This window comes from Phalacrocorax carbo, chromosome Z (genome assembly GCF_963921805.1).
Source record: "Phalacrocorax carbo chromosome Z, bPhaCar2.1, whole genome shotgun sequence".
NCBI classification, from domain to species: Eukaryota; Metazoa; Chordata; class Aves; order Suliformes; family Phalacrocoracidae; genus Phalacrocorax; species Phalacrocorax carbo.
The window spans coordinates 74,035,505-74,046,474 of NC_087548.1; the positions used below are offsets into that span (position 1 = coordinate 74,035,505).

The 10,970-nt window shown below is 41.8% G+C and overlaps 1 protein-coding gene across 1 annotated transcript in view; it reads left to right on the forward strand.

The window, feature by feature from the left end:
* Nucleotides 1-9,355, forward strand: part of SVEP1 (sushi, von Willebrand factor type A, EGF and pentraxin domain containing 1) — a 131,095-nt gene extending 121,740 nt beyond the window's left edge. Inside the window, exons 48-50 of the mRNA XM_064439582.1 lie at nt 1,691-1,786; nt 4,679-4,772; nt 6,782-9,355. Of these exons, the coding sequence (XP_064295652.1) occupies nt 1,691-1,786; nt 4,679-4,772; nt 6,782-6,812 (221 nt within the window). The 3' untranslated portion in view covers nt 6,813-9,355. The remainder of the gene's footprint in view (nt 1-1,690; nt 1,787-4,678; nt 4,773-6,781) is intronic.
* The last annotated feature ends 1,615 nt before the right edge of the window (nt 9,356-10,970 follow it).

Sequence of the window (10,970 nt, forward strand, 5' to 3'; positions counted from 1 at the left end):
TGCATTCACGCAGCCCCTCTTTTGCTGACCCTATGTCTGTCAGTACCACCATAGCCAGACATGCAAACTCAGCCCTGTATGTTTCCCAGTTTCAGCAGAAGAGGACTGAGCCCTGTGTCTGGCAGAATTGTGTTTGGTATACCACAATTGATTTCCTTACCTTACCATTAGTAATGATATTTAATCCATTTTTCAGGACCAGAAGACCATTTTTATGCCCCTAGTTGTTTTGATTTGTCATCCCAGCTCAGACTCGTTTTTCTGTAAGGGAAAAATGAACAGGCAGCTGAGTAGCCAGATCACACTTCATGGGGATATAGGCACTAGCTCTCTTTCTTTCCCTTTTTTTTTTTTTTTTACTTTGGCACAGGTAGTGCCAAATTCGTTAGTGCCATCTGCCATCTCAGTTTTGCAGTGTTGCTTGTCAAGCAAGGTGCACCAGTGAACAGAAAAGAAAAAAAGATAGGTTTAGTCTTTGGAGTTGAGGGCCTGTTCTGGAAGTCAAAGGGATTTTTGAGTGCTACAGTTGAGCACTGATCTGTCAGGATCGGGCCACAGGTGAGGCCACAGCCCTGACAAAATTCAGTCACCTTGTAGTTCACAGTACATTGCACAAATAACAAGACAGATTCATCTTCCTGAGAGAGGCCTGACCACTCTAAAAAACATGCAGAGCACTACTACTTTAATTATATGGACAAGTAATTCTTGGTGATAAGGGTTAGTCCTGTGAAATCCATGGAAGTTCACTACTCTTTTCTTGTCCAGGCTGACTGCACTTGCTCAGCTTGACCTCTGCTGTGCAGCAGAAGACTAAGAATCTCTGCCTCAGTCCTTTGCAGCCCCCATCCACCCTCCCCGTATAAAACTCCACTGGAAGTACCACTCAAGGGTCCAAATGTGAGACCCATGTCAACCCTTGCTCATATTAGAGCATGTTCAGAGAAGTACTTCATTCAGTGTAGTGGAGGTGGGAGTTTTGTGAGGGTACTTAAGTCACGAACAGTGTGCACACTGGACAGTTTTGCAGATCTGCTCACAGGAGCAGCATAGGTTGATTGGTGCTCAGTCCAGAGGACATCAGCTACTTGGTGTCTGCTTTGTTTCTGTCCCAAAGCTTCCAGCCACAGTCAACCCATTGCACCCAAATTCATTGCGTCAAAGCTGTCTTTCCATGGGGGGCTTCTGGTGTCACCTGTTTCAGCATGTTTTCACTGGCCCAGACCAAGTGCTTTTCTATGGGCAATGCATAGATTAGCTTGGTTTGAATGTTACATTGTGGGACCCCAGGTAACCCACAAACAATCCAGTTGTTTGTAATTAAAGCATGAACTGATTTTGTTAGCCACCATCACGGAAGTGGGCAATGTCTACTTCACACGTGAGAAACAAGCAAACAGCCCTACTCATTTCCAGTGAGCAGACAGCCTACAGGCATCTGCAATTGCTCCAGCAATCTAGCAATTGCTCCAGTCTGTCCATGTGTTTGTCATCATTCCTTCTCCTTTCTGGCTGCCATGCCAGTTGTGTTTCCGGCTCATGGGTAGATACTACTCAACTCTGTTGATACTGCATGCAAACACTTTGAGGGGTGGTGGAGTTTCTAATTAAACCTAAGTTCTTTTCTTTCACATTTTATTCTTTGCTTTCATGGGATTTCTTTTCACTAGTTCTCTTCTCATCTCCTTAGCAATATGCATTCTGCCATGTCTCAATGGAGGTCGCTGTGTGGCCCCTTACCAGTGTGACTGCCCCCCTGGATGGACTGGATCACGCTGCCATATGGGTAAAACTCCTTTCACCTGCATTTTTTTCTTGGTTCTTTTGACTCTACTGTCAATAACTAGCATAGTTCAGTAACAACTCTGTGGAACTATTAAGCTTCTCACAGGAAAACACAGATCTGCAATAATATTCCTGGAGGATTTGCTGTCCCCAAGTGCAAACTATTTTCAGAGTAGACCCTGATGAGTCTTTAAAATCCTCAGAAATTTTGCTCCTGGAGAGGACAGACAGCATTCACAAGAGTGCTCTATGCAAAAAACAGTGCAGAGGAGAGAGGATTTCCAAAGAGAAGAATAAAATTAGAGTGCCCATTCCAAGAACAGTTAGAATTTCATTTTTATCTTCAGCACATGCAGGTCACCATTAAACTCACAAATAAGCTGCAAGTACTACAGAGGTTTTTCACCACATAGCTGTCTGGTTTGGGCGATTCCCACTTACTGCCTGAGTTCTGCGCTAGGCAAGAAGGCAGAGCAAAGCAAGGATTTGTTTAAGGATGGTTGATTTTAATGGGTACATGGTATATAGTGCACCCTATATAGTATACCCTATATATACTCTATATACTATATCATGTATATTGGTATATACAGATATAGTATGATATCATATAAAGATGATACATAGGTATCATCTAAGTTCTCTGAACAAACTTAACGTGCATTGCATTTTACTAGATCTCTTACTTGCACCTAACCAAGACTGTAGGGCATTTAGCACACCAGAATAGTGAGGGGAGTGACTCTAGGCTGCAGGCCTGTGTCCTGGCAAATCAGCTTGTGTCAGATGAGACTAATTCGCAGTTAGGAATAATATTTGAACCCAAGTTTCGGGTGGAATGTTCCACATCAAGGCTAAACAAATGTCAGTTTTTAAAGCCTTGTGTCTGTGGAAATAGCCAGTAAAACTCATAGCAACTGAGTGATCATTGAAATGTCTTTCAATCATTATTAAATCTCAATCACTAATAAATGTTAACTATTTTGCTAAATTAATTTACAGTCTGTTCACTGTATTTTTATTACCCAGGTGCACCTTAACTGATTGTTAACAGGGCCTTAACATGAAAGCCTGGTTTTGCCTTCCTGCAAGACTTTGGAGTGGCTGATTGGGTGAACTGGAGGAGGAATTCACACTTTTGTTAATGAATGTTCATATTATTTGTTCAACTGATAAGAATAGTGAGTCTGGGGAATAAGCTCTGTGATACACTGCAAACCCAACCATCCTTCCACAAACTGATATTCCAGAATGAACATTTTAACTCAGAACTACTGTCTTTTGAAGGGACACTTTTCTAGCACATAATGTATCATTTCATCTCATATTTCATAAACTTTGCAGCTGTAACAGCATAGGTGGTTGAGAAGGATAGATGGCTTTTTCACTTTTGGACCAGCAACTCAAATCTGTTCAGGCTTATTTGCTTTTCGGTATCTGAAGAAAAAATTCTAGTGAGCAACTGTATCTCTGCCAAAGCCCATTCATAAAAGCTCATAACCACGGCTTATGAAGTTATTAAACCACTTTTTATTTTACTTACTGGTCTTGACCTTTTGCCATGACAGAGCAAAGTGAAATGGGAAACAGTTGGATTAACTGCTAGATGCCAGGAATAATTATGTGCATAAAGTGTTTCATTCATATGCTTCATTCATGCTAAAGATGTTTCATTCATACACTTCATTCCAGAATCAGAAGTCATTTTAAATATGACAAACTTGGTGCACTTAATTGCACAGGGATGGTCCATTTCTATAACCTCCTGCTATTGTTTGTTTGGTTTTGGCCCAGAGGAATTGGAGTAGTGTATTACCATGTCCTTTCGCATGCCTGTGATTACTCATTTCCATTTCCTGTAATTCCATTTTAATCAGTGTTTCCGGATGCATATTCCTTACAAAAATATTACCCATCATCTGTCCTCACTAGTATGTTTAGGTCTGTCCTCTAGATATGGTATTATCTGTTTAAAAGACTTCATGTATTTTAGCTTTTCTGCAATATAAATGTCTGCACTTGAAGGACCTCATTAAGTGAGTCTCTAAATCTGTTCTGTAAATTGTATGGTGTTTTATCTTCCAGTCTCAAAATTGGTAGGAAGACTTGAAGCTTTGACTTTTGTTTGGTTATTCGATATCCTTGGGTTAGGCTGTCACACAAAAGCAGGTACAGCCATTTCACAGCTGGCCCAGCACAACCCTATCAGGCAGGCTAGTGTTTGTTCTATAATTCAGCTGCCCTGTACCACCTAGTCACACCTCTTATGGCTATCCAGCACCTTTCAGGAACTTACTGACATTCTCTGCTTTCTTTCCTGCCACTGTGTGAAGTCTTACTCCTTGCCTACTGTTGATCTGTAAATGGCTTTCTAACCTTTGACTTTCTGTTTATGCTGCCTCTTTCTATACTCTTTACCACGTCTCTTGTCTGCTTGTACTGGCTAATGTTTAACCGTCACAATCCTTTCAAATAAATAAGCACATTTGCTTCCTAGAAATAAGGCCTATTCTCCTGTTGATCTTGACTCTTCTCTTCTAGCTCCTCCTGCTGCTTCCACTTGCATTCCTTTTTTGCCTCAACTTGAGGCAAAAGGAACAGAATTTTTAAGGTACTGCAAAATAATACACTGGCGGTTTCATGCAGCTCATACACTGCAGCAGACAGCAAAAGTAGTAGAGAGGGTCAAATCACATTCAGCAGAGGTGTGAGGCTGCCCTTTGCAGAGCAAACCATCTTTTACAACAGACTCACGGCTGATGTTTAATGTTGTGGTTTTGCGAGTGGTTTGTTCTTAACAGAATAATGCAGGCTGGATTTTCAGTGCCCTGTTCCTTAATCAGCTTGTTGTGGGCATGCTCATTAATGCAATTCTGTGTGTATTTGTATGCAGCTGTTTGCCAGTTGCCTTGCTTAAATGGAGGGAAGTGCATACGACCAAATCGGTGCTATTGTTCCTCATCATGGACTGGACATGACTGCTCTAGGTAAGCATAGGCTAAATCACACCCTACTGAACTTTAAATGTGAAGAATGTGCAATTAATTTTGCACATCATTAATTCTGCACATCAAAGGTCACTGGATGGCTCATGATTTATGGGCAATCTGGAAAGACCTTAGAGAGTACTCAGCAAAATGATTGTCAAACTTCTGGAAAACTCAGGAAATAGTACATTTACATGTAAGCATGTAAACCTGCCAGGTTTAGCCTTATTTTTTAATGGTGTAAGTGGAAATATTGGTTGTAATGTTATACAGAAAGTTCTTCAGGAAATTTGGGTGGCTTACTGTGTACAAGTGTTCATTTTGAACTGTATATACCTCAGCTGGGTCCAGGTTCAAGACTAGGATCATGCAACAGATGTTATAAATAATAGCGCTTCTTACACCTAGTATTGAGTGGTGTAATCATTTAAAGAGTACAACACAGTGCCTCTGAGTCAAGTCCCAGGTCAAATCACCTGGCAGTGCAGTCCCTGTATCAAGAGTACCAGGGACTGAGCTTAGATCTGGTACACATCTGCTCTCTTTTAGAGAATTTTACCAATGATTGCGTTTTGGTTTGATGATTCATGTCTAATGGAGCCAATAGCAGGCTAAGTTTTCAAATGAGGGAGCTCCATCACCATGGAAGGCAGCATTTATAAGTCTTAATTGTAGCTTTGGTTTTTAAAGTTAACTTGTGAAGTTTTGAGGGCTGTCTGAATAGGACTTAGTTTTTTCTATGAAAAGCTGCTTTATTTCATGCTGCCATTAAGAGCCATTTACATCCCTGAAGAGGGAAGGCAGGTGGAATGGTAATGATGTTGTGGTCAGGAATCAGATACAATAAAAAAACATGCATCATGAGTTCTCCTGCTCCCTGCATGGAATATTAATGAGGGCCATGAAACACATGCCAGCAGAAATACTTACACCTCAACTCACACAGGCTCTTACTGAACACATTGGTTATTATCCTGGAGAGCTAAATAAAATACAGTTGAATGTTAATATTTTTGTCCGGCATACAGGCAAAGCCTGTGATGTTGTACACTTTTTCTGTTCTTCTTTCTGGACCAGTAGTGATAGACATTCCTCCCTGTCTCTCTGATAGACTATTTGTCTTAAAGCTACAGAAAGATGCTTGTTTGAGAAATTCCATTGTCCAAAATGAATAGTTTTCATTTGTCAGCTGTGATTACATATGCCTAAATGTATTGCCAACAAACAGTATCCAGCTTTAGACCAAAACCTACATATCTAAAGTCTGATAGGATTTCTTAGGATGTGAAGCAGAGAAGCCCAAATCCAAATTATGGAGTTTATCTCTGAGGCAAAGCAAAGTTTCAGGCTATTACCAAACTGAACTCTTATTGGTTTGGGAGGTTTTTTTTGTCCAAGCCCACAGCCCTGTGCAGCATTGTGGACTCCAAGAAAAGGTGGATCGTTAGCCCTGCAGGCTTGCGGTCTGGCAGCTCATCCCTTCAAGAACTGTTTGAGAGAAATTTTCTCACACAGAACCCGGGGGGGTGGGGGTGGGGGTGGGGGGTGGGTATGGAGGGGAGAGGACCAAAACAAGCGCTGAGATCTGTTTTGTATTTTGTTAAGCTTTGGCCTCAGGCACTGGTGGCTCTTTTTGGGGTACGATACTTTTCTGAGGACTCAAAAACAATACAGGCAAAACAGGAGTAATTGCCATGATAGCAAAGAATGGCTGTTGCAGGTTAACTAAGTGTGCTTTATAAGGGGAAGCTGAAAGGGCCAAAAATGTTTATCAGCATCCAGGTCGAGATTAACTCCAAACCACTCTCTGATGAGTCATCACTTACACTAAAAGCCAGCTATCTCTATTCCCCATGCCCACCCTCTTCCCCTCTCAACATGCTATCTTGAGCTGTGGCACTTTAATCCCTGGTATACGTAAGACACCATCTTCTTGTGCCTCACTGTTGATCTTGTTTGCTATGTTCATTACAGCACTGATTTTATTTTGTTTGGGTTTTTTGACACAGGAAACGGAAGGCTGGATTCTATCCCTTTTAACAGCAGAGCAGCAGATCTACATTCAGATATCTTTCTTTAGCCTAGGCACCAGGTCTAGGAATCTAATGCATTGTAAATCAAATCCATTGCTTCCCTCCCCACCCAGCTCCCTTGTTTCGTGTTTTATTTTGTGATACATTTTTACTATACCTTTCAATTTTTAAAGAAATCCTCTGTATTTTTCATTTACGAAAGTATTATCAAATATATGCTGCTACAAAGACACCATACACACATACACATACAAATGTAAAGATTCCTACTGTCCACAGAGGAATTCCCTCCCATTTCTTACATACAGTAAGCTAATAAAACCATACTATACTGCCAGCTGAGATTAAACAGAATGTGGCAATTCTGCTTACCATCTGCCAAAGCATACTGCTGTCCGGCAACTCAACAGTAAAGAATAGTTACACAAGGCTAACTGAGCCGCTAAACTTTGCATTGGGCCTATTTCTAAACTCACGTTGACATAAATTAGAAGTACACGTGATAAAGTCCATGCTGTAACAACAGTTTCTGGTGGGCATAAGAAGATTCAGTAATGTATATTATGTGACATTAACATCATTGGAGAGTGGCTTAATGGAAGGCGTCGGTGAAAATTTTACCTGGGATTTATTGGTAAAATATTCAAAACTGTAAAAAAGATGAGAGAACATCATGTCATTCAGAGAAAGATGGACCAAGTCTAGCCAACAGGAGCCTTTGAGGCTTTTTGGCTACAGGCAGTTCAGGTATAGCTCTAAAGCTGGATAATCCAGGGTTCAGCAGTGGGAAGCAGACGAACCACGGAAACTTACACTTCCCACTTGCCATGGGAGTCACCACCTGCCTGTAACCACCATCCCTTACCTGTGTAAATTATGAAATAGATGTCTAGCAGCTGTCTGCTAGGTGAATGTTTTTGATACATGGGGTTTTGGTCCCAAAGGTTGACTGCCCCTAAGATGGAGAGAGAAGGCACCTGTTATATTTACAGGTGAAACTTTGCTATGTGCTTACAGAAAGGTTGTATTTTTGTTATGCAGAACCCTCAGAGAACTGGAAAAGGCCTCTCTTGAGTACACAAGAGGCAGAAATGCTCAACTGAGTGAGAAATACTGACAGCATATGTGCTGTCAGACTTCTCTTTCTGACACTATTGATCCCATTGCATCTGAGGATAACACACACCTGAATGCCATCGTTAAGTCATGCTCTAATGATGCTAAGTTGTACCTGTGGTTAAGCATGGTGGTGGAATTACAAGGTGGAAATCACATGCATTTTTTGAGGTCAAATATTTGGTAATTATTGTCATTTAGTGAGAGGTCTGATCTGTGAAAGATGTCAGAGTGAGAACCTGAGAGTCATTGATCAGAAGTTCCATTTTTCCCAGTAATAATAGAGAAGCATGACTTGCAGTCAGCACTGGGAACGAAGAAGGAGAAATAAGTTTTTACCTTCTGTAGGATTCCCATTAGTTAGGTAACTGCTTAGTTACCCTCAAGATTAAGAGTGTGCACAACCTGCCCCGCCCCTCTCCCTTTATAGATGTAACTTCCTTTTATGAATGCATGAACTTGGACACAGGAAAATGGTATGACACCAAAATGAGCTCCCAGCTACAATAAAAGGGCACTAGTAAATGCTGACACATAACTGATGGCTGTTAGCCCAAGACCAGAAATGGGGAAGAAAGAAACAAGCAAAATTGTGAGCCAGTAAGAGCTTTCAGCCAATTAAAAGAAAAACAGATAGGTTAATAATAGGAGTCACTAGGGGATCAGATTAATGTGAATGTAGATTCCTTCCCAGTGGGAGCTGCAACCAGCTGAAGAGTTGTTGTTTCAGCTCCCACAACCTTCTTTTTCTATTGGACTCTGCTAGCACGTAGCAACAATCTTCTGTCTCCCAGCTCCACAGCCATCGATGTTTACAGCTTTGACTGAAGTTAATGTTCAGTAAATGTCTGCATTTCAACCCATAGTCACCACATTTGTAGGCACTTTGTTCCTTGACCTCCTTGCTGCCTTAACAGCATATGAATGGAAGCTGCAGTGAGCAACACAGGACTTCTCAAGGGAAAGAGTGCATGGGTGGGAAAAGCAGATCTTTATTTATATGTCACTCTCATGTTTTGGTCCCTTTTCCAGTGTGCTTCTCTGGTGTGTGCCCTGCCTCTGCCCTGGTGATCTCCAGGGCAGAACAGCAGTGGTGAGGACAGTGCTTAGAGCTGGCAGGATGTTGCTGGAGCCTTTAGGGCTGTGGGATGGCTTTTAGCACTCCAGCTTCACACTAGTGACAAGTACATGGAGTCCTGGGATCAACCCTGTCAACACGTTTCATAAGGAAATGTGGTGGTAAGGCAGAGTAGCTGAAACTAGAGGCTGTTATATTAGTGCTGTTGATGATGTTTTGATACTTGCTGGAACACTTTTCCCTCCCTACCCGGTACTGTATTGTCATTTATGTCACTGCTTGTTGTGTGTTTTAAACAACTTCTGTGTGATGCACTTTACACTGTAAATAAAGTTGCACCCTGTTTAGTACCCATACAGAGGCAACACTGCACTCCTTTTGTAATGCCTTGCAACAAAAATACTGACCTACCCTTTAGGAGCTGATGGCAAAGCCCGAGTGTAGGGAAATGGAACTCCACTCAAGGGAAAAGACAAAATAATTGCCAGTAATCTTAAAAGGATGTGCTGGATTAGTCCAGGTTTGATCTTCAGGTAAAAATGCAGTTAGCAACTAATTTTTCAAGTTCATTCTGCTGCTGGGGCATATTTTAAAATCTCTGAGGGCCAAATTTACCACTGGCATAAAGAGATGCATTAAAACCTGCTTCATTAACGGCTTACACCAGGTGGAGCTTGTTTTATTCTGTACCAGTACTGCAATTTTTAAAGCTATGGAGACACCCATATTCAAAGACAGCTGAGGTAAAAAATGTACTACAGCAGAAAGAAAACTCTAACTCAAATATCACTCCTCCAAACAAGGAGCATATATGACATAGCAGTCAAAGATCTAGGGTGTGGTGTTTTGAAGGTAATGGTAGTAAGCTTTTGTCATGGTTTAACCCCAGCCACCAGCTAAGCCTCACACAGCCGCTTGCTCACCCCCCTGCAGTGGGATGGGGGAGACAGTCAGAAGAGTAAAAGTAAGAAAACTCATAGGTTGAGATAAAGGCAGTTTAATAATTGAAATAAAATGAAGTAAAATAGTAGCAGTAGTAGTAGTAATAATAGTAAGAATAAATATGCAAAGGAAGTGATGCACAATGCAATTGCTCACCATCTGCCCACCAATGCCCAGCCCCGAGCTGTGACTGCTGCCCCCCACCCCCCCAACAACTCCCTCCAGTTGATATACCGGGCACAACGCAGTATCCCTTTGGCCAGTTTGGATCAGCTGTCCTGGCTGTGTTCCCTCCCTGTTGTGCACCCGGCAGAGCGTGGGAGGCTGGAAAGTCCTTGGCTAGTGTAAGCGCTACTTAGCAACAACTAAAACATCGGTGTGTTATCAATGTTATTCTCATACTAAATACAAAACACAGCACTATATCAGCTATTAGGAGGAAAATTAACTTTATCACGGATGAAAACAGAGCAGCCTTTCAATGTTTTGATACATAGGCCTAAGTGGAGACTTTGAACTGCAAAAGGTGGTCTGTGTTTCAAAGCCTCCCCCAAGCCACTGGCCCAAAGGGTGGTGTGAGGTTACAGACAGTGCTGTTAAAGAAGCCCTAAATTGTGATGTGCATCTGATAGAAAAGCTGCAAATTTACACTCAGATTTACAATCCTCCAAAAGCTGGTAACAATCCTGAGTGGGAACAGCTGGGCTGCCTTTGCACATGGACTCAGGTCTTGTGCATGCTGTAGGAATACAAAGCATTGCTTTATTTAAGAGGAATTCTGGTAAAAAAGGGGCTCTTTTCCTGGCCTTGTCCTTTTTGCCATGAAAATTGAACAAGCTAAAACATTGAGTGGAGTCTGCTGACACCTGTGCCTCTCTGCTCTTGGAAATACAGCGGGAAAGACGTGAGTGTCGGCTCCAATCTCAGGGGGCACTGGACAGGGTTAGAGTGTTCCAGCAGTTGTTACCTGAGGAGTTAGCTTTTTACCTTGAGGACAGTTTGAGCAGTGATGTCTTTTGCATCTCAGTG